The sequence below is a fragment of the Piliocolobus tephrosceles genome, chromosome 15, assembly GCF_002776525.5.
Source record: "Piliocolobus tephrosceles isolate RC106 chromosome 15, ASM277652v3, whole genome shotgun sequence".
Taxonomy (NCBI): Eukaryota; Metazoa; Chordata; class Mammalia; order Primates; family Cercopithecidae; genus Piliocolobus; species Piliocolobus tephrosceles.
The window spans coordinates 74,604,775-74,632,655 of record NC_045448.1 but is presented as its reverse complement, the minus strand read 5'-3'; the positions used below and the strand labels follow the sequence as shown (position 1 = coordinate 74,632,655).

The 27,881-nt window shown below is 45.7% G+C and overlaps 1 protein-coding gene across 1 annotated transcript in view; it reads right to left on the bottom strand.

Moving 5' to 3' along the window:
* TET3 (tet methylcytosine dioxygenase 3) overlaps positions 1-18,957 on the bottom strand; it is a 64,255-nt gene extending 45,298 nt beyond the window's left edge. Inside the window, exon 1 of the mRNA XM_023187959.2 lies at positions 14,661-18,957. Within this exon, the coding sequence (XP_023043727.2) occupies positions 14,661-16,749 (2,089 nt within the window). The 5' untranslated portion in view covers positions 16,750-18,957. The remainder of the gene's footprint in view (positions 1-14,660) is intronic.
* Between the last annotated feature and the right edge of the window lie 8,924 nt (positions 18,958-27,881).

The window sequence follows — 27,881 nt, the reverse complement described above, 5'->3', positions numbered from 1 at the left end:
TGCCCAGGTTGGTCTCAGACTCCTGGGTTCAAGTGATCCTCCCACTTCGGCCTCCCAAAGTGCTGGGATTGTAGGCAGAGGTATTGCACCGGGCCAGATCTCCCTCTTAAACTTTTAAGTGCACAATATAGTATGTTTACTACGTTGTACAGCAGATCTCTAGGACTTACACATCTTGCATAACAGTAACTTTATACGCACTGAACACATCTCCCCCTCCCCCATCCCTTAGCAATCACATTCTATTTGCTACTTCTATAACTCTATTTTACAAAATCTCATATAAGTGAAATCATGCAGCATTTGTCCTTCTGTGACTGAATTATTGAGCATCTTTCAGGTTTTGTAAGGTATTAAATGTAAAAAAGGATGGACAGAATTAGAATATCATCAGTTTGCAATCCCTAATGAAAAATTAATTTACACAAGGATCATCAGTAGACATGATATGACTAAAGATTGATGGGGAACTGGATAATCACACGGTGGTGAAGTATCACCTGACAAATTATTTGCTGGACACGTAAGGGGAAAACATAACTTTAGAATGGCAAGACCTGGCTCTCGCTCTTACCACTTTAACCTAGTGACAACTGGGCTTCACCAACAGTGGGACAATTAGACTTCTCAATGTGATTTTATATGAGGAGCCTGGCATACTCCATTAAAAAAAAAATCTTAGGCCAGGCATGGTGGCTCAGGCCTATAATCCCAACACTCTGGGAAGCTGAGGCGGGCAGATCACTTGAGGTCAGGAGATAGAGAACAGCCTGGTCAACATGGTGAAACCCCATCGCTACTAAAAATACAAAAATTAGCCAGGCGTGGTGGTGCACGCCTGTAACCACAGCTACTCGGGAGTCTGAGACAGGAGTATCACTTGAACCCAGGAGGCAGAGGTTGCAGTATGCCGTGATTGCGCCACTGCACTCCAGCCTAGGTGACAGAGTCACACTCTGTCTCAAACAAAACAAAACAAAACAAAACAAAACAAAAAAAAACTTTCACCTGAATCTAACCAAGTATTTAGATCTTTCAGTATATGGTTCTCTTTTTTCTCACAGTGAAACGAGGTTTACTAACCTTCGTGCTGCTTAAAGCTATTCAATCTTAAATTCAACAGGTGACTTTACCCTACTAACATGTATTTCTGGCATTTTATGTTTTCCATGTTTAATGTTTCCTTGTCTTCTTCGTTTGCTGCAGATGTTGTATTTTCTATTTCCCCCACCAGCACCATCCCTGGTAATCTGGAAAAGTCTATAGTATGTTTTTAGAAATGCTAATGGTACTTCTAAAGAGAAAAGTTAGTACCTCTATAATTCCTCCCACCTCCTCCTTTACTTCTGCTTTTCACTGGTATCCTCAGGAACGTATTTCCCTCTGCTACACGTTAAGATGTTTAACATAAAAATATATCTTAAGTAGAGTTTAAGTAAATATCTTTTGTTTTAGAAAAATAACTGTCATTTAAAGTTAGACTTTACATTTGAACAGATTTAGTGTTCGTTGCCAGCCTCTCCATACTACAACTTCCCCATCTATTATCATTTTGATTCATCTCTAGAAAATTTGAGTACTTGCATATTCAAAAATGTTTTTATGAAGACTTTACATATGGATGGTGACTTAAGTAGGTCGAACTTGGATCAAACTTTTTAATCTCAATACTCTATTCTGAGAACTGCAATACATATATCCAGCAAAAGACCCATATATCAAAAATAAAGAACCCTTACCACTCAGTAAGAAAAACAATAGAGAAATGGCCTTGAATAGCAACTTGAATGACTTGAACAGGAACTCTACAAAAGATGGCATATGAAAAACTGCTCACCCTCATTAGGCATCAGGGAAATTCAAATTAAAACCACGGTGAGATACTATTATCCGTCTACACAGTGGCAAAGACGGGATGGCACCATTTGCTGGTGAGAACGTGGAGCAATGCTGGTGGGAGCCTAAATTGTAACAACCACTTTGGAAGACCAATGGTACCTACTAAAACCGAACACACACAATTTCAGTCCTAGGTAAGTACCTAAGCATATACATGTGTACATAAATGCACCAAGAGACAGGTATAAGAATGTCTTATATCAGCATGATTCATAACAACCCCAAGTTGGAAACAACCCAAAAGACCATCAGCGACCTACTGGATACATTGTGGTGTATTCAAAAAATGGAATACTGTACAGCTATGAGAATGAATGACAGGGGCAGATAACAAACGTACATACATACAGATAACACAGGGCCAGGCACGGGGGCTCACATTTGTAATCCCAGCACTTTGGGAGGCCAAGGTGGGAGACTAGCCTGGGTAACAAAGAGAGACCTCGTCTCTAAAAAAAAATTAAAAATTAGCCGGGGCAGTGGCATGTGCCTGTAGTCCCAGCTACTTGGGAGGTATGGGGATCACTTGAGCCAAGGAGTTCATGGTTGCAGTGAACTATGATCACATCACTGTACTCTGGCCTGGACAACAGTGACATCCTGTCTCTCTAAAATTAAATAAATAGGCCAGGCAAGGTGGCTCATACCTGTAATCCCAGCACTTTGGGAGGCCGGGGCGGGCAGATCACCTGAGGTCAGGAGTTCGAGACCAGCCTGGCCAACCTGGCGAAACCCCATCTCTACTAAAAAAATAAAAAAGTTAGCCAGGCATGGTGGCGCATGCCTGTAGTCCCAGCTACTGTGGAGGCTGAGCCAGGAGAATCACTTGAACCAGGGAGGCGAAGGTTGCAGTGAGCTGAGATTGTGTCACTATGCTCCAGCCTGGTCAACAGAGCGAGACTCCATCTCAAAAAAATAAATAAAAATTAAATAATAAAAACATAATATAGATGAATCTCACAAACACATCATTGAGCAAAAACCAGAACATGAAAGAGCGTATGATACATATTCATTATTCCATTGTATGAAGTTTAAGAACAGGCAAAACTGATCAGTGTGCTAAGAAGTTAGAATAGAGTAGTTACCTTAGGACAGGGGTCAACAAACCTACTCTGTTAAGCACCAGACAGTACACATCTTAGGTTCTGCAATCTCAGGGGCAACTACTTAACTCTGCTGTTGTAGTGCAAAAGTGGCTATAGACAATAGATCAACAAATGAGCATGGCAATGTTTTAATAAAACTTTACAGACTCTGATACTTGGATTTCACATAATTTTCATGAGTCATGAAATGTTATTCTTCAATTGACTTTTTTGTTTTTCCAACCATTTAAAAACATAAAAACCCCTTTTATACATGAATGTGGGCCAGGTTTGGTCTGCAGGCTGCCAGCCTATGCTTTAGGGGATTGGGTGGCACATGCCCGGAGGGGTGGACTTCGGAGGCTTCTCAGGTGCTGGTAAAATTCTGTTCTGCTGTTTACAGGAGTATGTGTCTTTTATAAAACTGTATTGAGCTGTACACTTGTGATTCACATACCTTCCTGTATGTGTATTTCAATACAAAATGTTTTTTTAAAGTGCTTTTAAAAAAGCAAAAAAATTTAAAAATTAAAAAAAATTTGTTTACAAAAACCTAATATATGTGTAATATATGTGACTTTTTTTTTTTTTTAAACTTGTAGGTGATTCTTCACCCTTGAAATTCAATAAGTTATTCAGCATTATTTGTCAAATTTTCCTCATTTTCCCTGGACATGATAACTTCTTATTATAACACTTTTCACTTCAAAAACATTTTCTATTCTACCTTTGACTCTCACGTTTGTTCAGTTTGCACCACACTCTTCGCCGGGAACACCGAGTGTTCCCAAGATTCCTACCAGAATGAATCTGTGTGGGGTCCCTACTGTCCCTCTCTTCAGCTTCCCTCGCTGTACGCCACAGCGATACTGTTCATTTCTACATTTTCCCGTTTTGGGGTAAACTTTCAAGACCTTGCCTCTTCCTCACCAATCTACTTTTTCTGTTAACTCTGATTCTGCTTTTTGTAGCTTCTTAATGCACTTTTTATGTGCTTTGTAATGGCATAGTGCTTCTGGAATTTAATCCATAGCTCTCACGACTTCTTTATAACTTAGTACCTCACCTTTCATTTTTTATTTTATAGTGACTGTTTTCTTCAACTTTCTTGAAGATATAAGTCAGCGGTTTAAACATTTCCTGTATTTTCTCATGTAAATTTTCTTTTTTTAGCGTATTTGTTTGTAAACTAAGCTTAACACTAATGAAAATGTACAAAGAATTATAAATTTTCATATTAAATGTTATATTAATCCCTCCACTTTTCCTACAGAATTTGAATGGCTACCATGTTGTTTGTTTGTTAAGCAATCTTCTTACAGGAGAAGTTGATCTCTAGTTTCTTCCCCTTGGCAGAACTGACATTTTGGATCAATTAGTTCTTTGCTGTAGGGGCTGTTCTGTGTGTTAAAGGGGGCTTAGCAGCATCCCTAGCTTCTAGATGTCAGTAGTACCATATCACTTGTGATGACCAAAAACATCCTCAGATACTGCCAAATGTCCCCTGGGGGAGAGGAATGGAAAGCCTCCAATTGAAAGCCACTAGTATATACTCATTTGCCCAAAAATAGAGCGGTCAGAATTTCCTTACTCCTGTTTACCTGGACACTGCTCAAATTCTTCCCGTAAAAATTCAGCTAGAGGCCGGGCGCGATGGCTCAAGCCTGTAATCCCAGCACTTTGGGAGGCCGAGACGGGTGGATCATAAGGTTAGGAGTTCCAGACCAGCCTGGCCAAGATGGTGAAACCCCGTCTCTACTAAAAATACAAAAATTAGCTGGGCGTGGTAGCACGTGCCTGTATTCCCAGCTACTCGGGAGGCTGAGGCAGGAGAATCGCTTGAACCTGGGAGGCAGAGGCTGCACTTTAGCCTGGGTGACAAAGCGAGACTCTATCCAAAAAAAAAAAAAAAAAAAAAATTCAGCTAGATAACTGGATGCTGTAGAGGTTTCAATTATTAGTTTGAAAGTTCAGCAGTCTGAGAGGGGACAGGAGAACTGGGACTAGCTGTGGACAACTGCGACTGGGAAACTTCATCTCCAAGCCCCTCTGTCTGTTGGAGCCAATGCCTCTAAATTTTTATGTGTATGTTGAGGGTTGGGTTTTACTCTGTCCTGATAGGGAGAGATACTCTTAGGATTTCGGTTCATTCCCTCGGAAGGGACTGAGTTAGTCACTCTGGTAAGATGTCAAGTTAAAATAAAGCCCCACAGTTGACAGGATTTTTGTTTGGTAGTTCAGCAAATATTTTTTCTTTGTACAATAGCCTTTTCGGTACTATTGGCCCTCAGCTACAAAACCAGCTTTTAGGATATGATTTCCCATCTCTCCAGCCCACCATTCTCGGCCCAGACCTTATCCCCTTCAAAAGCTGGAGCAAATGGGGAACATGCTCTGCCTGCATTCCCTGGTTTCCACACAGCATGGCTTCTAGACGGTGGTCTCCCATCTTCCAGCCCTTTTCTCCAAGTTGTGGGGTCCTTCTGTTATTTTTCCCAACACTGGGAGTTGTGTACTCAGTGTGTCATTCTTTAATTCAATTTGATCTCAAAGTGGCAGACAGCCCTTGGAATTCATGGTTGAAGATTGGGGCTATTCCCAAATTTCAGCTGATGAAACCTTTTCCTCTATTTTTATTGATTTGGTTCCTTTCACCAGGTTTCAGAAAAGGAATATTTTACCATCTTGCTGTTAAGTCACTATTTTACCTTGTAGTCCCCAAGGCAATATTTCTTCCTTCTCCATAAAGGTAAAGTGGCATCGCTGGGAAATGGCTCAACTCCTCTTAAAGAAAAATCTATTTTATGTCTTGTTTTGATCACTGAGAGAAGTAGTGAAGGTGGTTTTTTTTTTTTTTTTTTTTTCCTTCTCTAAAATACATGGTAGAAAGCTCTGGGGGAGAGCTCAGGAGAGCAAAACCCAATTTTTGAGAAAATGCTCGTTATATGGCTTTAGGTGTTTTTCTTAACCCTGTGCACTTAATTCTACACTCATTAAAATATAAAAATACGTTCTGTTCCATTTCTGCTCTAGGCTGGGGAGAGAATGAATATATCCTTTCTGCTATCAGCAAGAGACACTTAACACAAGAAACCACGCATTACTATCTAACAGAAAGAGATGCTTAATTTCTAAAAGAACCTTCCACCTTTCTGCACTCTCTACACACAGACTAGGACATCCACATTTTTCCAGGATTATACACAGGAGTACAGCTGAGGCATTTCTTTTTTATGACATTAGTACAGAGAGACAGTATACACTTAATGTACAGATGTCAAGATCACACAAAGGTTCCATTTGTGCCTATCTACTCTTTCCAAACAATCCTATACAATTGCCTCAGTTTCTTAGTCCATTTTCTGTTGTATAAACAGAACACCTGTTCTATAAAACAGAATACCTGAAACTGGGTAATTTATAAAGGAAAGGAATCTATCTCCTACAGTTCTGGAGTCTGAGAAGTCCAAGGTCAAGGTGCCACACCTAGTGAGGCCCTTCGTGTTGATGGGAACTCTGCAGAGTCCCAGGTGGTGCAGGCCACATGGTGAGGGGTTGGGTGCGCCAGCTCAGGTCTCTCTTCCGTTTCTGAATAGAGCCACCAGTCCCACTCCCACACTAACCTGTTAATCCATTAACCCATTAATCCATGAATGAATTAATCCATTCATGAGGATAGACCCTGCATCACCCAATCACCTCTTAAAGGCCACTCCTCTCAATACTGCCTTTAGGGGATTAAGTTTCTTTGTTTTTTTTGTTTGTTTGTTTGTTTTGTTTTGTTTTTGAGACAGAGTCTTGCTCTGTCGCCCAGACTGGAGTGCAGTGGTGCGATCTCGGCAAGCTCCGCCTCCTGGGTTCACGCCATTCTCCTGCCTCAGGCTCCCGAACAGCTGGGACTACAGGTGCCCACCACCAAGCCCGGCTTTTTTTTTTTTTTTTTTTTTTTGTATTTTCAGTAGAGACAGGATTTCACCGTGTTAGCCAGGATGGTCTCAATCTCCTGACCTTATGATCCGCCCGCCTCAGCCTCCCAAAGTGCTGGGATTACAGGCGTGAGTCACTGCTCTCGGCCAGGGATTAAGTTTCAACCTAAGTTCAGGGAAACAAAAACATTCAAACCACAGAACTCAGTTTTCTGATATAATTTTAGTGGACTTAACGCTGAAGAGCATAAGATTATATAGCTAATTAGATTCCACTTTAAGGACAGTCAATGATTGCTAGCATGATGCCTCCTGAAAGCCACAGCCACGGGTAGGTAGAATGTTAGGCCCTACTCTGGATCAGGTGTGCTAGATGAATTTTTTAACACTAAACTCTCAGGTCAGCTGCCTGTGAAAACATGTACAGCATGCTGGGCCTTTATAACAATGGGCAAATTCACGACGATAAACATTAAAGGTAAGGAGATCATTCCTAAACCCATTTGACACCTTAACAGAGTATAATATGGAGGTAGAATAAGGCTGACCGGTTGACCAAAAAATATGAAGGGTACTTGCCATAGGCTTGGCACCAGTCTAGATGCTTTATAAATACAAGTGGCCAGACACGGTGGTTCACTCCTATAATTCCAGCACTCTGGGAGGCCAAGGTGGGTGGACTGCTTGAGTCCAGGAGTTCAAGATCAGCCTGGTCAACATGGCAAGACCCCATCTCCCCTATAAAAAATTAAAAACATTAGCCAGGCATAGTGGTGCATGCATGTAGTCCTGGCTACTTGGGAGGCTGAGGCAGGAGGATCGCTCAAGCCTAAGAGGTCAAGGCTGCAGTGAGCCATGAGTGTGCCACTGCTTTCCAGCCTGGGTGACAGAGTGAGACCACATTTCAAAAAACAAAACAAAACAAAACATGCAGTCCTTGTGCTTAAGGAACCTGGGATTTAACTGCAAAGATTGGTGCACACAGAACAAATAATGTAAGACAAGGAAGAATCTAGCATTAAATCCTAACCCTTCTTTTCTGATGCTGTTAGCCCTCTCAACCTTGAAACTATTCATTGGTTCTTTAACCTACCCTCTCCTCAGTTTCTTCCCACATCTTTTCCACACTTTCTTTGAAGCCTCCGGTTTGAGCTCCTCTTCCCTAAATGGTGGTAACTTCCATTCTCAGGCTTCTTTTTGATCTGCACAGTCAGCCTGGTGAAATGACCAGGACTGAACATTTCAGTTACCATCAGTCTGCCAAAGAACTACCAGTTCACAGATCTGACCCGATGGACACCGCCAGGTCCCACAGACATCTCAAAAGCCAGGTACCCAGACTTGCTGCCCTCCCAGTATTTCTAACCTTGGTGACAGGCAGCACCATCAACCCAGTCACCCAGCCTGGAATCTCAGAGGTCACCTGTGACCACTCCTCCTCCCTTACTCCAACCGGTCACTGGAGCAGTTAATTCTTTTCTTATTCTTTCTCTTATCTGCCCCTCCCCTCCCTCCTTTCTACTCAAGGTCACTCTAGTTCAGAGGCCCTTTATTTCTTGCCTGAACTACATCTGAGCCTACAAACTGGTTTCTCTGGCTTTGGTATCATCCCCTCTTCCCCTGAAATTCTCCTCCCCAGCCACTCCCAATCTTTCATCTTCCACACCCGTCACACCAGCATGACCTGTATTTCCCCACGTTCTCTCATCTTCCGCATCTTCATGTGCCTTTCCACATGGCTTTCATCTGCATAAACTTCAGGTCCCTTCTCCTTGTTCCTCTATTAAACTTGTATCTATCCTTTAAAACTCAGTAAGACATCCTCTCCTGCAGGAAGTTCTCTCTGACACCCTGCTACTCACGGCCAGATTCCCCATCCTTTATGTGGTGTTCAAATAGTCATTGTCTCAAAAAATATATAAAAGATAGGAAGTTTCTCTTCATCTCAATGCAGTGGGGTGGGGGATTTGTGCGATACAGTCTCATAAAAATAAAAACTGTAGAAAACAGACTTTATGTGATTGTAAACAAATAACTTTGTGTTCTCCATTCAGGACTATGTCCCATTTGAAATTCCCCGATGGACACACCATTGGCCACATTTGCTGGACAATGCCACTGCCTCACTTGGACTTTCACCACGCTCCAGGCAAAGGAGATATTTTCCCTGTGGCCACTTCTTCAGGCAAGAACAATCAACTGGTTAAAAATACAACATATTTCTATGAAGGCAACCACTAGCATCTACACCTCCTAACCTCCTGCTTTTGCTGTAGTTTAGTCTCTGCAGCTTCCTGTTGGCTGCTCCTCGGAGACATCAGGACAACACTTACAAACTAAAACAGACTGCTTCCTCATCTCTAAGATGGTGACTAGATGAGCACAAAGGATGCTTTTCCCACTAAAATGTCATTTGGATTCATTCTCTGTCCTAAACTGGCTCCTCTTGGGAATTTCCCTGTTACTGAAAAGAGACAAAATACACAAAGACGTAGGGAACAACAGTCTCTATAGCTCCTTGTCCCATTCCTGACAATGGTGTTATTGGATGGTTGTGGGGAGACTCTCCAATGTGCATTTTTAAATATCCACACCTACAAGTCACTTGCAATAATTCAATACAGAAATTCAACTTGTGATAAATATTCTCAAAACTGTAAACATCATATTACCTTTTAGAGAATGGCATTTCCTTTCATGGCTTATAAGTTTACTTCTTTGAAGCTTTAAGGGGTGCCTTTAATTCCAGTACTTCAAGATTCAGATAAAAAAATCCGTATGAGTCCCATCCAGACCTTCAGAAACCCACCATTTTTATATAAGGGGATTGGGGACTTCCGTTACATGGTGATGCCCATATTGGCTAAATTGTTTATTTGGCAAAATTACCAAATAACTTGAATAATAGAGGTTTTTTGTTTTGTTTTGTTTTGTTTTTTGAGACAGAGTCTTGCTCTGTCACCCAGGCTGGAGTGCAGCGGCACGATCTCGGCTCACTGCAACCTCAGCCTCCCAGGTTCAAGTGATTCTTCTGCTTCAGCCTCCAGAGTAACTGGAATTACAGGTGCCCACCACCACGCCCGGCTAATTTTTGTATTTTTAGTAGAGATAGGGTTTCACCATACTGGCCAGGTGGTCTCGAATTCCTGACCTTATGATCCACCCACCTCGGCCTCCCAAAGTGCTGGGATTACAGGCATGAGCCACGGTGCCCGGGCCCCTCCCCTGCCCCCCACTCCCCCTCTTTTTTTTTTTTTTTTTTTTTTTTGGCTATAGGAACTTGTATGCTTTTATAAAGTTGTTCCCATATTCTGTTATCAGCTATTAGGTGGCTTCATGGAGTCTCCATATTTCACCCCCACTTCTATGGAAAATTCTTCCTGTAACTCTCTACCTACCACTGGTGAGGGGATGAATTTCTGGAGTATGGGATTGTCCCACTGTCATCCCATCCTTGATTTCTAAGCCTTTTTCTGAGCCTGGATTCACAAAGACAAATTCTACCACACCAACTGAAGAAGCACCTGTTCAGGCATGGTGGCTTACACCTATAATCCTAGCACTTTGGGAGGCTGAGGCAGGTGAACTGCCTGAGCTCAGGAGTTTGAGACCAGCCTGGGCAACACCATGAAACCCCGTCTCTACTAAAATATGAGAAGTTACCCAGGCATGGTGGTGGGTGCCTGTAATCCCAGTTACTGAGGAGGTCGAGGCATGAGAACTGCTTGAACCCAGGAGGCAGAGATGGCAGTGAGCCAAGATCATGCCACTGCACTCCAGCATGGGCAACAGAGCAAGAAGCATGTGGCCAGACAATTCTGGAAAACAGAATGGGTTCTCCTAACACGAACCTCAGGGCCTCCAGAAACTTTCAGAGCAAATCTCTTCGTTGGCTCTCTTCATTCTACTACCATTGTTTTAGTGATGACCTATTTCCCAACTGACTAATTTCAAACACAATATGACATGGTGGTTAAGAGTCCAACTGCCTAGGTTCAAATCTCACTTTCACTAGTTTGTATGACCTTGATAAATCACTTAATCTGTTTCCTCACGGCTAAAATGGAGTCACTGACAGTACTTACCTCATAGAGCTGCTATAAGGATTAAGTGAGGTGGTGACTATAAAGTACTTGGCAGGGTGCCTAGACCTGAGCAGGTGCTTCATAAACACTTTTACTCTCAACAGCTTTCTAACGGGTCTCCTACCACAGGGTTATCACCCTCCACCAATCCACCTTCCATGCTACTGCGAGTGTGCACTTTCACAAATATTTCTGGGTTATAAAATACAAATTCCATTGTAGAAAATTCAGAAAACACATGAGGGAAAGGTCATCCATATCCCAACCATAGAGACAATCCACTGTTGATATATTTCCCTCTAGTCTTTTTTCCATTTTTTAAAACTTAACTGAGATGATCGTTCAAATTTGTTTCACATAAGTATTTTCCTCTAATTTAACAATACAAAGTGTTGTTAGCTCCCAGTTTCTGGAGGTCTGGTTTCTCTGATGCTGACAGATGCCTGCACTTTTGCTCACTGCCTACAAGTGAAGATGTATCCTCTCTGGTGGGGGCTCCTCATCTGAGGAACGCAGGAGAACAGAGGTTTCAGGTCACCCTTGCAACATCCCATCCTGCAAGCTTGCTCCTTATGCCAAGACTGTGCTTATGCACTCCTCAGTCTGGAAAGCCTTTCTGCCTCTCCCCATCTGTGTTCACGACAGTTTTCAAAACCCAGCTCTAAACAAGAGTTTCCCAGACAAAACATGACCTCCCATGATGACAACCAAGTCTGTGCTACAGGGTACTCCTGCGATACAGCCACTTCCATACAACAGCATGGGCCTCGAGGTAAAAGGCACTCGGCACACACTGGTTGAGTGGGTGTCTAAATATTTTATTTTATTTTATTTTTTTCCTTAAGTAAACCATAGGCTGGACGCAGTGGTTCACAACCATAATCCCAGCACTTTGGGAGGCTGAGATGACAGGACTGCTTGAGCCCAGAAGCTTGAGACAAGCCTGGGCAATACAGTGAGACCTCGTCTCTACAAAAAATGTTTAAAAATTAGCCAAGTATGGTGGCATGCACCTGTAATTCCAGCTACTCGGGAGACTGAGGTGGGAGGATTGCTTGAGCCCAGGAAGTGGAGGCTGCAGTGAGCAGAGGTCATGCCACTGCATTCCAGCCCCAGCAACAGAGTGAGACCCTGCCTAAAAAAAAAAAAAAGTAAACCATAAAGTCCTTTAGTGATGAAACATTTCTCTTAATTTTATGCTTATTGGCAGTTGTACATGGCTAGGTAATTAATATATGATAAATAAAGGAACAGTCAACTTTTTTTTTCCTTTACAAAGGTATGGTTTTACTTTTCTTGCCCTATTGGACTTGATAGTGTTGTGTTGGCACAAGAGTGTCAGCTGTTATCAAGCCTAAGTGCTAAATTCATTACTAAACACGTAGTAATGAATTTAATCCTCACAACAGCCCCGGTGAAGCACGTACTATTATCGTTTTCATTCTACATATGAGGAAGCAGAAACTGTGATGGGTTACGTAAAGTGCCCAAGCACTCCCAGCCAGTAAGTAGAGTTGCAATGCAAATTTAAAAACTAGTTTGACCACACATAATATCCATGTAATTAAATTCAACAATTAAAATCTTGACTAAGGATCAACTATGTCTTAAAACACTAGGTAAGGATATTTCCCACGTTGCAGAAGGAGAAGCGAGGTGCTAAACACGGGCGGATGGGACACACACATACACGCATGGAGAAAAGGGTAGGCGGACCCCATGATCAAAACAAGTTTCCCCCATATGCTGGTAAATAAGAGGGCCCTTGAAGTCATGTTGTTATTATTATTATTATTATTTTTTTTTTTTTTTTTTTTTGAGACAGAGTCTCGCTCTGTCACCCAGGCTGGAGTGCAGTGGCACAATCTCGGCTCACTGCAAACTCCGCCTCCTGGGTTCACGCCATTCTCCTGTCTCAGCCTCCCAAGTAGCTGGGACTACAGGTGCCCACCACCCACCCGGCTAATTTTTTGTATTTTTAGTAGAGACAGGGTTTCACCGTGCTAGCCAGGATGGTCTCGATTTCCTGACCTCGTGATCCACTTGCCTCAGCTTCCCAAAGTGCTGGGATTACAGGCATGAGCCACTGCGCCGAGCCCAGTCATGTCATTATTAGTCATATCTAAGAATGGACAGGGCCAGTGGGAACCACTATCTCAGAGCATGTCTGTGAGTGCCTGGCAGCATACCTGTTCACCCCCAGATAAGACCCTGGAACCAGCTTTTCCTTGTTCTGCACATGACTCCTTGTCACCCACCCCTCTGCCTTGTACCCCAGGAGTTCGGGAGGGATAGCTGGAGCAGGCAGAACAGCCCAGCTCTCCTCACTGACCAGGAGACAACATCCCAGCAAGTCCATGACTTATTTGATATTTACGTATTTTTCACAAGTAGGGAAGACAGTCTATTCCCCAAGACATGTCTGTGTATCATAAAATCACAAGAATTCAATATGCTCATCGCCAGCATCACCGTGTTTTCTGTCAACATCTGAAACGTACATATCTTTTACAGAACACTCCATAAACAGAGCGTGGGGGCTGAGTGGACCTGGAGCTTACCACTGCCTCCAGGACTTCCCAGAGACAGTATGCTTAGAGGGGAGTGGTCCTCAGAGGCCCTGCACCCTGCTCTGATTCCAGAAGGCAAGGCTTAGAAGTGGACTCAACTCCTCAACGCGTTCTTACGCACGGCACAGCTTCAACCATGACTTGCAAGCTAACTACGTCCAAACGTGTAACTCAGACCCTGACCTGGTCTCCTGGCCACTTCAGATGTGGTTCATCCAATGGGAACTCACTTCCCGTCCTCCCAATCTGAGTTCTCAGTGAACACCACCACCCCAGGCAGAGACCTGCAGTGTCTCATTCCCTCCTCCCATAAGCCTTCCTCTGGAGGCCTTCCAACCCCTCCCTCTGCCACCCGCTCTTTCAGGCCAGGCCCTTGTCATTTCTTGCCCGGCTCATGACAACAACTTTCCTACAGCTATGCCTCCTTAGCGCCCTCAAGCTTCCCTACTCACCATAAGCCAGAAGTCTTTCAAAAGCATGAGGTGACAGGGCATTCCTTGCTTTAAAATCCTCAGGAGCTCACTATTACCTGTGGGGTCAAGTCAAACTCTTGGCCGTGGCTCCCTGGGCCCTGCACAGTCTGGCCCCTGACCATCCTCCCCACCCACCAAGCCACCTTTTGTTCATCCCCACATATACCCAAACCCTTGTGCTCCTGCCTGAACCAAGAATAGTCCAAGTAAGTTCCACTCCCTCACAGCCACTAAGCTGTTGCCCAAGCTACTCCCTCTTCCTAGAATGTGTCCTTTCTACCTGATGTGTCTTCCTAGAATATGTCCGTTCTACCTGAGCTCTGTAGGGCTCGGCACAAGTACTACCTCCTACAGGAAGGCCTCTATTATGCCTTCAACTCCATTTGTGTATTAAAGCCCCTTGCCCATCTCAACTGACGTGGCATACACCAACAGTATCAGGTCAATTTCTTTCAATGTCTTTTCCACTAGGCTATGAGCTCATTTCTATGTTCCCAGAACCCAGTGTCGCAGTTGGTAAACAATAAATGTTTGCCAAATGAAAGCAGAGCCTAGAAATTCCTAGCTCACCAGGCCACAGCCGTTTCTCTGCCTTTTCCTGACACCCAGGCGGACTTACCGACGCAATCGCAGGTGGGGAACTCGGCCTGGGCTCTCTTGGCAGGTGTGTCCAGCAGACTCTTGGTGGGTGTGTCCAGGTACTTAAGAGGTGACTCCAAGAAGCCACTGAGGGTGGGTGTGAGTGGGTTCTCTGCCTTGGTGGGTGTGGCCTCCTGGCCTCCCTCCTCTGAATGGAAGCAGGTTGTTGAGAGCACAGTCACAGCCCCTGAAGACTCAATCTTGATTTGCTTGGGGGAACGGGTAGCAAAGGGGCTCTCAGGGGCTGGGAGACATGTTTGCTGGTTCTCGGGGTCCTGAATGGGCACAGAAGGGGGGCCGGGAAGCCCAAAGCTATCTCCAAATTCAGCCTCAAACTGCCGGATGAGCTCTTCCAGCTTGTCATCGGCAGGGGGAAGAGGGCCGGTGGAGCCTGGCTGCAAGGTTGTCATGGGGCTGGGGGACCTCATTTCCTGAGTAGGGGGCAGCAGGCTGTCCCTGGAGGGACTAGGTGCAAATAGCGCAAGAGAAGGTTCTGGGGGCAGGGGCACAGCAGAGCCCTGTGAGGCAGGCAGAGGGGTCGGTGGATGAGCCTGCACTTCCTGGGAGGCCGGGGACCTGAGCCCTTCCAGGACAATCTGCCGGACAGGCGGGAAGAGTGGCTGTGCTTCCCGGGGCCTGGACTTCTTGATCTGAATGGGCTTTCGGACACTGGGCTTGATCCCAGGGGCAGCTTTCTCCGTTCCCACGGGACCTCCAGCTGGTGTTGGGAGCTTCTTCTTCTTCTCCTTGGGTGGTCTGTCTGGAAGCCGTGGGGCAGGTGAGCTTGGTGGGGGCCACCAGCCAGGAGCAGAAGGCTCCGAAGGAGCAGGGAAGGAGGTGTCGTGAGCCTGTTCTAGGAAGAGGCTGCGCTTGTGATGGAGGTGCTGCTGCAGGGCGGTCTGGGCCTTCTGGTGGGTGTCGGGCTCCGAGGATGGCGTGGGAGCCTCCCTCTGAAGCACAGGGGATGGGGCCAGGGCTGGGGAGGAAGAGGGTGCCTCTACCTTGACCTTGGGCTTGGTAGGCAGGGCCTCAGGCCGCTTGAATACTGACTGGATGTAATCACTGGCGCTGCCCAACAACTGCTCCAGTTCAGCCATGGGGTCGTGGCTTGGGCGAGGCATGGGCCAGGAGCTCCGGGGCGTTGCTGGAGGGGTGTCGGTGCCCCAGACTTCAGGGAACTCAGTTCGAGGAGTTGCTGGAGGAAAGGCAGAGCTATCAGGAGCAAAAGATGAGTGCTCTTCAGGAGGAACCACAGGCCATGAGGGAGCCCGGAGGTAAGACTGGGGAGATCTGAAAGGGGCAGGAGGTGACAAGGCCTCAGGAAGGGGGCAAGGAGCCTGGGGGGTGGAATGAGAAGGCTGCGGGAGGGCGGAGGAGAGTTGTGTGAGGGCCTCGATGGCAATGGCGGTCTGCAAGCTGATGTTTTTTTCCTTGGCGATGCTCAGGGCACTCTGGGACAGGGGCAGGCCCTCTTGGGGAGAGATCTGGGGCACCTCTGAGCTGAGGAGTGGCCTGGTGCTTGGTGCTGGGAGACTGGCCTCACCAGGAGGCAGAGGCCCTGGGAGCCTGGGCCGCTCCTCCCCTCCTTCCATGACCACAGACTTGATCTTCCCCTCCAGCCACTCGAGGTAGTCAGGGCATTCTGGGCCATCGCAGTTGCAGTTGGGTGGTTTCATACCATGCCGCGCGAGGGCCAGGGCCGTCTGCAGTGTGTCAAGGTCTTCGCTGCCAGCAGAGCAGCCCTCAGGCCCTGGCCGGGATCCCCTGCTGTTGTTCCCAGCCTCACGACTCATCTCACGGTTGAAGGTTTCATAGAGCCGGGTGCTAAGGGCCCCATAAGAGGACACAGCTTCGGCCACAGCCGAAAAGGCCACCAGATCGTGGGCATCTTCCAGGCGAGCAGTATGAGCTGGGCCTGGGGCAGCCTCCCAGTCGGGCTTTTGGTCTACCCGCCAAGGACCCCCAGTCCCCAGCAGACTGGGTCCAGCGGGCTCTCTAGCACCATTGACCGGCACCCCTGAGGCGCTTAGCTGCCGTGAGTCCCCATGGTACACTGGCCCTGAGTCCATCTGACCTGGAACAGGTCCATCAACTGGGCTGAGCTCTGAGCCTGTCTAAAGAGAGAGAGAAGGGGGAAAAAGGAAAAAAATGAACCACACTATTTGAAAAGCATTTCCCTGCTTCATACCACTCAGGTGCACATCTGACCCCCAACTTTTCTTGCAAATCCTCTCTCTGGTACTTCTTCAGCCTCCAATTCATCTTCCCATGTCTTTGGTTCCCTAGCGAGCTTCACCAGCAGAAATAAAAAGAAGATCTTTAAGATATTTTTAAAGAGAAGATCCTAATGTGACATTCTTAATGTTGCTCAGAAACTTTTCGAGCCTCAGATCAATCACACGAATGAGGCTCTCCTAAAACCAGAGACACACAAAAAAGTCCTTAATTCACAATGATCAAAGTCACACTAGGACTTTATTTTGTTTTGTCAAGATGGAAAGAAATCCAACCAAGCCTGTGTGTACACACGTGCTCTAAGTGTGAAGTGTGGGTTCGTAGGGGTAGGGAAAGAGGAGCTTTGATTAACAAATTCAGCCTGGACCATGGGTCAGCCACGGCTTCCTAGTGGGAACCCATAGTTCTTTTCTCCCCCTAAAACTGCCCTCACTTAAGCCCAGGCCGAGCACAGAAAGCTGGCAATAGACCACATTCCCACACACAGCCCCAGGCCTGAGGGAAACGCCGATGATCTGACACAGCATGCATTTAGCCCCATGCCCGGTCAGTCCTGCCAAAGACAAGCAAGTTGCTGCTTAGAGAAGGATTCAGGCCTCTCCCTGAGCACAAGAACCACCACTATATACCTCATATCCCCAAAAGCACACCAAAGGGTGAAGGATGAGAGTAAGAGGGCCAGGAAGACCCGGACCAGCAAGTGAAAAATGAATACAAAGATGTGAAATTGAGTTTGCAGACCCATCCCTTAGGAAAAGAAAGCTCTTCCTTACTGTAGAATACTAAGAGAAAACATAGAAGGGCTGATGGATTTAGAAAGTCATCAGTGGCAGCAGGTGAAAGCATGGTGAGGTACAGGATGCACATATGCATGGTCTCAAAGCATCTCCTCTAAAATTACATAATTACAACAGTAACCGTAGTGGAGAGATCTGGTAGACAGACACCACCTTAACCCAAATGACCAAAGTTATCATCATCGCCAATACTGAGACAAAACACCACCATATGCCTCTTGATGTAAGACATTGCGGACAGAACTCCTGCCAAAATGTATAACCTGAATCTAATCACAAGGACACATCAGATAAACCCAAATTGAAGGGTGATCTAGAAAGTACCTGGATTGTTCTCTTCAAAAAGTTTCAAAGTCAAGAAAAACAATCTCTTCCCTCCAAAAGAACAGCTAAATGCATGTTCATGGGTTAGACCTTAGACTGGGGAAAAATGCACTAGTTTTACTTGGGACAAGTCATGAAATGTGAATATGGACGTGGATAAGATAATATTCTGTCATTCCTAATCTTGACTTGGATCATTAGACAATGGGTTATGTAACAGAATGCCCTTGTTCTCAGGATACACATACTGAAGTATTTAGGAGTAAAGGGACAGTACAGACAGTCCCCAACTTACGATGGTTTCACTTAAGATTCTGACTTTGCAACAGGCATTCAAAAGAAACCATACTTTGAATTTTGATCTTTTCTGAGGCTAGCAATACTTTAGCGACGCTGGACAGTGGCAGCCAGAGCCCCCGGTCAACCACGCAATCACCAAGGTAAACAACTGAGGCTCCACAATGTTCCATGCTGTTAGGGCTTTCTGGATATTGTGTTCTGTATTTTAGCATCCCATCATGTCTATAAAATGCCCATTTTTGACTTACAATACTTTCAATTTATGATTAGTTTGAGACATAACTCAGTCATAAGTTGAGGAACATTGTGTACTCAATCTCAAATGATTCAGAAAAAAACAATATACATATGGAAAAATATGTCTCTATAGACAAAATGATAAATACATGAGACAAAACCTACACATTTGGGGTATGTGAGTCCCAAGTATGATCCCTGCTATTTTTCTATAAATTTTTAAATTCTGTGAAAATAAAAAGCAAAATAAGAAATCAGTCCCTCAAGTATAACACAAAGTGTTTTATTTATTTTAGAGACACACTCTCACCCAGGCTGGAGTTCAGTGGCGTGATCATAGTTCACTGCAGCCTTGAACTCCTGGACTCAAGTAATTCTCCCACCTCAGCCTATCAAGTAGCTGGGAGTTGATGCATGTACCACGCCCAGCTAATTTTTTTTTTTTTTTTTTTTTTAAGAGCTTGAGTCTTGCTATGTTGCCCAGGCTGATCTCTAACTTCTGGCCTCAAATGATCCTCTGGCCTTAGCCTCCTAAAGTGTTGGGATTATAGGTGTGAGACACTGTGTCTGGCCTCAAAGTGTTTTAAGTAGGTGGCTAAAATGATGCCAGTCCTAAGACTGTCAGACAAGGCCATCACGGGCTCCTAAGTGTGGTGGGAAACTAGGGTTTGGGATGAGCTCTGTGGGAGGTTAGCAGAGGTCCCAGCCAGCAGTTCCTACCTCATCCTCACCCTTGCCTCCATTCTGGCCACAAAAGACCCTCATGCTTTTCTAACAGGCCATGTTCTCTGACGTCACCAGGCTTTGTACACGCAGTTCTCATTGCCTGGAATGCCCTTCTTAGCCTCTTAGAGTGGCCTCTCTGGCTTATCCTTCAAGCATCAGCTCAGTGTCACCTCTTCCCCTACCTACTTCACAGAATTATCTGTGGCTCCTTCCCCGGGTTCCCAGGGCACCCTTCATTAGCACTTATCACATGTCACTACTGCTATTTGTTCAAGCAGCTGCCCCCCTCCCCCACTAGATGGTGGCTCCTGCCAGGCAGGGTCTAAATCTCCATGACTCCTGTCCTTCCTGCCCACAGCTGGAGCAGTAACACTCAGGTAAATGAAAAGCCTGCCATCCCCACTGGCCACAGAATATATCAGCTTTTCCCTGACCCCAGTGGAAGACTACCTTTCAGAAGTCTAGGAATGTGGCGGATCACCCAGCATGCTCTTCTTTCTTAGAAGCCTAAACTAATGTGGCTAACAAGGCTATACAATCTGAAGTGGTCAAATCTTACATGCTTATGTAGGAAGATGGAAGGAGCATGCATAACCAAGAAGAAACACCCGAGAGTAGCACAGATTTACAAAAACAGTGTCAGGAAGACTAATGCTACATGAGTGGAGGCTTCCCCAAAATGGTCAAGACAACTAAAAGGGATTTAAAAAGTTATTTTTGGTGTGTGAATAAGAACAAGGAAGGGCTAGGATGGCTCTTGTGCCTCTGAATTCCCTGGGAAGGAAAATGCTCCTTGGACCAAAAAGAGGAGAAAGGGAAAAGCAGACATAGATACGAGGTAAGTGAAGTCACTATGGATAGGGAGATCTTAAGAAACTCTAAATTCCTATTTCCCAACCAAGAGAGCCCACTGATACCATTCTCAACACCTGTCAGTGATGCTGGAGGAAACCTGCCAGCAGGAGACGGGGCCAACAGGCAAGAAAAGGAGAAGCGTCCTTCCCAACTCTCAGTCTGCTGCGTTTAAGAACAGCCCGGGTAAGAACCACAAGGAGTCAGGTTCCACAGAAGGCCATTAACCTACCAACATCCAAACAATCTTAGTGCTTTGAGTCGTGGAGTCATTGGAGAGCAGATGGGGAGATACTGTGGCTGACAGGTCACAAAGCCGAGAGCTTTGGGCCAAATCTGCCACAAGTTTGTTTTACTTGCCTATACGGTATTAATGTTTTTGTTTTGCTAACATTTGAAAATCAAATTCCACATGAAACCTGGATTTTCTTGAAGGCCCACGCTTCTACGGGCAAGTTTGTCTGTAACTAAGCAGTGGCTACTGCTTACATAGAATACAACTACTCCAGGTCACCCCCAGCTTCCCCACTCCACACTGCCTTCTTGAAACCAAGGCTGGGGTCAGGAATTACTTATTAATTGCTTGAATTAATTATCACTTCACTCACTTGTGTTACCTGCCAACCCCCTGTAAGCCTTTGACTTTGCAACTTCGGCTGTGGACGTTCAAGTTGCACAAGGTCTGCCATGACCCTTTTGAGGTCAGCTACAGAGAACTACAGGCTGGAAGGGCTGGTTCACCACTGGTTAAATGACCATGCTCAAAGGGTACAAGAGGTGTATCAACTGGGAGAAGGGTCTTTAGTGGTCTGCCACAGGGCTCTGTTCTTAGAACTATCCTATTCAACATATTTATCAATAATAATAGAGAAGGCTCACTTTATAAATAAGTAGATGTTGAAAATAGAAGGGATAAAGCTATGTTGAGTGACAGAACCAGGTGCCAAAAGGTCAACAGACTAGAGAGAAAAAAATCTAAAAGGGTAAACAGGGTCTCATACTTAGGCCCCAAGCCACATCTGTGGAAATAAATTAAAGACGGGAGAAGCACACAATAGCAGCAGTGGTACCCATAAAAATGTCTTAGGAATCAGAAGAGGTAAAACCCTGAGAGGCAACTGATGGCACACCCAATATGTCATGTGGCGGCTTCAAAAGGCCTTATAACCCAGATTTTTTCAAAAATTTTCACTACAATCCGCAGTAAGAAATACATTTTACACTGTGATCCATTAGCTACTTATATACAACAAGTTTTGTAAAACAGTACTTCCACTTAATAGATACATTAATGTATCTTTGTTCTTTATTTTTAAATGCAGGTTGCAACCTTCTACATTGATTTCGGGGTCTACTAATGGGTTTTGACCCAGTCTGACACACACAGCTATGACCTGATCTGAACAGGACGACAGCACAGGCAGTGACAGCCCTGCTTGTGACCCAGACAGTCCCTACCTGAACGCAGGCTTCCCTGTGGGGCTGCACCCTCTGGACGCAGAGGAAGGCGAGCACGAGGGTTCAAAACCACAAGAGGAACAGCTCCCTTTTGGTTCTGAACAAGATACAACTCCAGAAAGTCTTTAAACATCTGCAGACCTACTGTTTGGGAAAAGAATGAGACTTGTTCTGAATGGCCTTAAGGGATGGAATTAGAAAATGGGTAACGAGGCTGGACGCGGTGGCTCAAGCCTGTAATCTCAGCACTTTGGGAGGCCAAGACGGGTGGATCACGAGGTCAGGAGATCGAGACCATCCTGGCTAACCCGGTGAAACCCCGTCTCTACTAAAAAATACAAAAAACTAGCCAGGCGAGGTGGCAGGCGCCTGTAGTCCCAGCTACTCGGGAGGCTGAGGTAGGAAAATGGCGTGAACCCGGGAGGCGGAGCTTGCAGGGAGCTGAGATCGGGCCACAGCACTCCAGACTGGGCAACAGAGCGAGACTCTGTTTAAAAAAAAAAAGAAAGAAAAAGAAAATGGGTAACAAGAGAGAAAAGCTTAAGTTCCATTTAGGGAAGAATTTGCTCAATACTTAGAGATACTAGAAAATGCACTGAAACCAGTCCCCCTAAAAACCAGAGGAAACAAGTTCTTATCAATGGAGATGTGGAAAAGAAAAGCAAGCAGCTATTTGGCAATTATCGGCAGGGAGGCAGGACAACGCCAGACAAGGATGGGGACCAGTTTAGCCCTTTTGAAGCCTCAGCTTAGACCCGTCCCAGCTCAGAAACCCTCCGCTTTCCCCCTCAATTCTCATTCCCTTCTGGGCTCCAGCAAACATCACTGTGAGATGCTCCTTTTTTTGAGACAGGGTCTTGCTCTGTCGCCCAGGATGTAGTGGAGTTGCGCGATCACGGCTTAATGCAGCCTCAACTGATTCTCCCACCTCAGCCTCCCAAGTAGCTGGGACCACAGATATGCACCACCATCCCCGCTGATTTTATTTTTAGTAGAGACAAGGTCTTGCTATGTTGTCCAGGCTGGTGTCAAACTGCTGAGCTCAAGTAATTTTCCTGCCCCGGCCTCCCAAAGTGCTGGGACTACAGGCGTGAGCCACCATGCCTGGTCTAAATGTCTGCTTTCTGTCTAGACTTCTCAACTACCCTCCAGTTAGCTCCAACCCCTAGACCATGCCGTAAGTCCACCAAGAGTCAACTTGTCTAAAACAGAACTGAACTCTTCCTCCTGACAGCAACTTTCCCAGCTTTCCTATTTTTGCATTAACCAACATTCCCAACTCAAATGTTACCCACATTCTTTCAATGTGTGCAGTCATTGGATCCAAACAATTCTAAATGTGAACTGTTTCTCAATTTTATCTCTTCCCTTTCCATCCCTGCCTTCCCAATCGGGGTCTTTCTGTGTGTATGTTTTAATTGTCTCACCTGACAGTGGGTCCTCTAAGCAACTCTATGTACCCCCAAGCCCCCTCCCTGACCACACATACGTGCACACACACACACACTCTTCTCTACTCTACAATCTCTTGAACATACCCTCTCTTAAGACTCCCCGCCACCAACTTCATAACTCTTCCTCGTCGTCCACCCTGGCTTCAATCTTCAGTTGAAGAATGCCATTAGTATGCATCAAGTGCTTAATACGTGTGACAGACTGTGTGTTCCAAAGATGGCCACAACATTCCCTCCATCCCACATGCTCTTCTTACTGTGTGACTTGGACACTTCCCCCACGGAGAGGTGGGGTCTATGTTCCCTCCTCTTCAATCTGGGTGGGCTTGTGACAATGGAAGTGACACTACATGACTTTCAAAGCTAGATCATAAAAGGCAATTCAGCTTCTGCCTGGTTCTCCTGGGACACTCACTCTTGGAGCCCAGCCACCATGCTGTGAGGAAGCCCAGGCCATGTGGAGAGGCCACATGGAGGAGTCAGCTGACATTCCCAGCTGAGGTCCCAGCCAACAGCTGCCGTCATTTGCCAAATGTGTGAGTGAAGGAGCCCTTCGAGGATTCTAGCCCAGTCATCAAGTTACCTCCAGCTTTTATGCCTTCCCAGCTGAGACCCTAAATATCAAGGAACATATAGAAACTACCCATGCTGTTGTCACTTCCGACTTCCCAATCCACAGAATCCCTGGGCCTAACAAAAGGATTACTGTTTTATACCACTGTGTTTTGGGGTGATTTGTTACCTGACAATAGACCAGACTATATATTTCAGGAACCCCAAGAAGTTTTAAAATGAAAAGGAAGAAAAAGGCCTATAAGTCAATGCCCTAAATCATATCAGTGCCTGTGAAAGCAGTATCTACAGGGGCCTGCAGGGGCTCAGTATATACAGCTATCTGGGCAGGTGTGTGTCCAGGAAGGTTTTTATCTCAAAGAAATCTCAGAGAGGCTGGAGAGAGTGGCAGGTATCTTGGAAGAAGGCGAAGAATTCTGCAGGAGTTCCAGATGGAAGGAATAGCATGTGCAAAGGCAGGGAATCATCAGTCCTGGCAGGCTTGGAGATGGGTAAGCTGTTGAGTGTATCTTGATCGCAAAGGCAGGGGAGGCAGGTGTATGGACCACAGCCTGAATGCTACAGAGAGCAGATTTACATTTCAGGAGGGGCATTAACGCATCCTGCAGAAGACAGCCTGCAGGGTTCGAGGCTGGTGACCCAAAGACCAGTTAGGAGACTATGTAACTGTCCAGATTAGTAACAATAAGGACCTGAACTAAGGCACTAGCAGACAGATGGGGATGAAACATGGTTATGGAGGTAAGTGATTAAATTTAGCAGTGAGACAAGGAACAGAATCAACCCCTGAGAAAGTTCTCCTTGACCAGTCCTGTCCACCAGACTGCCCCAGAGTCTACAGTCACCGTGCACAGTCACGTTCTGTTAGGGATCTTTTCATAAGAGTGTATGGTCAACTCTACCATTTGCTCCTAGGGAACCAGGCATCTGCCACACCTTCAAAACTCACCAGAGTCTCTAGAAGGCGTTCAAAAAGCTCTGTCACTTCTTCCTCCCCAGGGACCTGGCTGGTACAAGCCTCATCACCCCCATACTTTGAGATGACCCATGGAGACTCTAGGCAGAGTTGGTGATCTCGCTGCTATTATGGCACCCATTACAACGCACACATGGTAGAGGTCTGCAAAGGCTGTAGAGGGCCTCCAGAGAAGCCCACCAAGGTACTGGTGCTGCACATCTTACTGCCAACTTCCAGGTGCAAACCCCTTTTCCCTGCCCTCACTGGGGTCCTCACACCCAACCCCATCAGGTTTCTTCCCTGCTTCACAGTATCACTGAGAGGAAGTATGCCCATCCCAGGCTAGGTCTTCCCCAAGTTGGAGGTGTGTTCCCATCACCTAGGGGAAGCAGGGATTTGTTACTAGGAGACTGAGAGGCAGGAAACGTTACTTAGGCAGAGAAAATGTCCTTCTCAGATCCAAGAAGAGACGTAACTCTTCACTACACTCCATGAAGAGTTCATATGTGCATACAGCATTGCCAACCCCAATACATTTCCCACCTTCAGAGGGCTGGGGACCCTGTGCTGAAGGTGACCCTGAACTCTGCTTGGCTAGCTCACAAGGTCCCCTGCTTCCTCCTCTACAGTGCACTCCCTTCTTAGACTCCCAAATCCCCAGAGCTGGTCCTCCAGACATCTGCAGGCATTCAGCAGCAGCACCCTGCCCTCTCCACCCAGGGGGCTCCAGAGCCCTCCAGATGCCAGGCAAGGCAGGAAAAGCGTGGAACCCCACTCCCTAAACACCTCATTCAGTCAACAACACAGTGAAGGATGCAGATATGACACCAGGTTTTCCAAATCCTTCCTGACTCTCAACACATCAAAACCAGATCAGCAATTCTCTATTAAAGGAAAATAGGGAAGAGAGAAGATGAAGAATGTTATCTTGAAAGAGCAAAGTCCTCATTGGTTATACCTTTTTATGGCCTCTAAGAAAGGGGAAGTTACAAGAGGAACAGAGTCTGGAGGGCTAAGGTCTTGCTGACCGTCAGCAGTTACACGCCATATTAGAAGAACCATGTCCAAGAAGGTGTTTTGGGCCAGAATGAACTAGCCTGTAGTCAACCTTCAGAGCCCAGTGGCCCATTCTCTGCAGGGGAATCTCCTGAAGCAAATTCCAATGGGACTCCAAGATAGTGGTGACTGCTCCCCACCCTGCTGGCCAATAAACTCCACCCAGTACTTTCCCAACCGCACATACCACCAGCTCAGCTAGTCTGATCCACAGCAGCTGTTCAAGGGGCTGCTCTTTCTAGCCTCATCCTTTATCTCAGTCCTAGAGTCCAGCATCCACCTCTATACAAAGCTAGTTCCTTCTTCCTTGCCACCAAATGGATGGCCCCACTCTCTCTAATAGCAAATGGGTTGTATTTATGGCATGTTCTGTCTAGGGTTGATCAATTATTCATTCCTTAAGAGGATTCTCCCTTCGGAAGATTTATTGATAAAACTAATCAGCAAGTGTAGCAAGAGATTTTTAGGGGAACCCTTGCAGAGGATGTGCACATCTGCCTGTTCTCGGCAGAAGCGAGTGTGTGCCCATGGCACACTGGCTAGCCCAGTCTGCACCCTCCATACCCAAACTGGCCCTCTCTGCAGACAGCAACTCCAGGACTATGTCTAACTTCTTGAGAGCATTATACGTTGGCAGAGGGTATTCTTGTATGAGGCCCGGGGAGGAAAAAAAATCTAATTTTTTTCCTACTACAAAATGGACAGATACAGCAAATCTTTCAGTGGCTGGAGTGATACTTAGGAAAAAGCTGAAATGGGCCTAATTCCCTGAGGTCATCATATCTGGCAGAAGCACGGGACTTTGTTCATGTCCTCTGACCTAACAGTAATTAATGTGGGTTTGAGGAAGAAAGGAAAAGAAGAGAAGAAACCAGGAAAAGTCTCTACGTAACTCTGATGGAACCCTTTTATGACAGGCGGAGTATCATGCTAATTGTCGCATATTCAATTATCTCATTTAATCACCACACACTCCTCCAAGGTGGAGATCAGAGATGAGGACACTAAACACAGAGAGGGGAAGTAATTGCCTCAAGATCATAAGGCAATGTGGAAGAGCACAGCCATTTTTAACCACTAAGTACTCTTAATTTCACTGGAAATATAAAAATAAACAAGCCAACAGAAGACATAAAAAAGCTACATGTGCCAATGATTTTCCCTCAACATGAACAGTAGAGAATTACAAACAACCTGAGTGCCCAAACAATAGGGAGATGGTTTTAAATTTTATATTTCTTCTTCATGAAAAGAAAATAGGGAATAAACATATGAAAATATACTCGATATCATCAGTAATCAGAAAAATACAAAATAAGACCACAAGAAGATTCCATTTGATACTTATTACGTAGGAGTGAAGAGGAAGAACATTTAGTTTGAATCTTGGCCCCACCACTTACTAGCTGTGTGACCATAAGTAAGTTAGCTAATCTCTCTGTGCCTCTGTTTTGTCACCTGTAAATTGGGGATGAGTAACAGTACCTACCTCACAAGATTATTAATGAAAATTAAACAATATATGAAGAACACTTATAACAGTACCAGGTACATAGTAAGCACTGCGAGAGGGTATTTTAGTTTAATACCAAGTGCCAATGGGGTTTAGCAAGAACTTTTTTTTTTGAGGCAGAGTCTCGCTCTGTCGCCCAGACTGGAGTGCAGTGGTGGGATCTTGGCTCACTGAAACCTCCACCTCCAGGGCTCAAATGATTCTTGTACCTCAGTCTCCCAAGTAGCTGGGACTACAGGCGCACAATATCACACCCAGCTTGCTTGCTTATTTATTTACTTATTTAGTAGAGAAGGGGTTTCATTATGTTGGTCAGGCTAGTCTCGAACTCCTGGTATCAAGGGATCCACCCACCTCGGCCTTCCAAAGTGTTGGGATTACAGGCGGTAGCCACCACACACTTTTTTTGAGATGGAGTCTCACTTTGTTGCCCAGGCTGGAGTGCAATGGCGAGATCTCAGCTCACTGCAACCTCCACCTCCCGGGCTCAAGTGATTTTCTTGCCTCAGCCTCCTGAGTAGCTGGGATTACAGGCGCCCACCACCATGCCCGGATCATTTTTGTATTTTTAGTAGAGATGGGGTTTCACCATGCTGGCCAGCTGGTTTTGAACTCCTGACCTCAAGCCACCGTGCTCGGCCCCAATAACTACTATTTTCTTTTTTTTGAGATGGAGTCTCGCTCTGTCACCCAGGCTGGAGTGCAGTGGTGCAGTGGC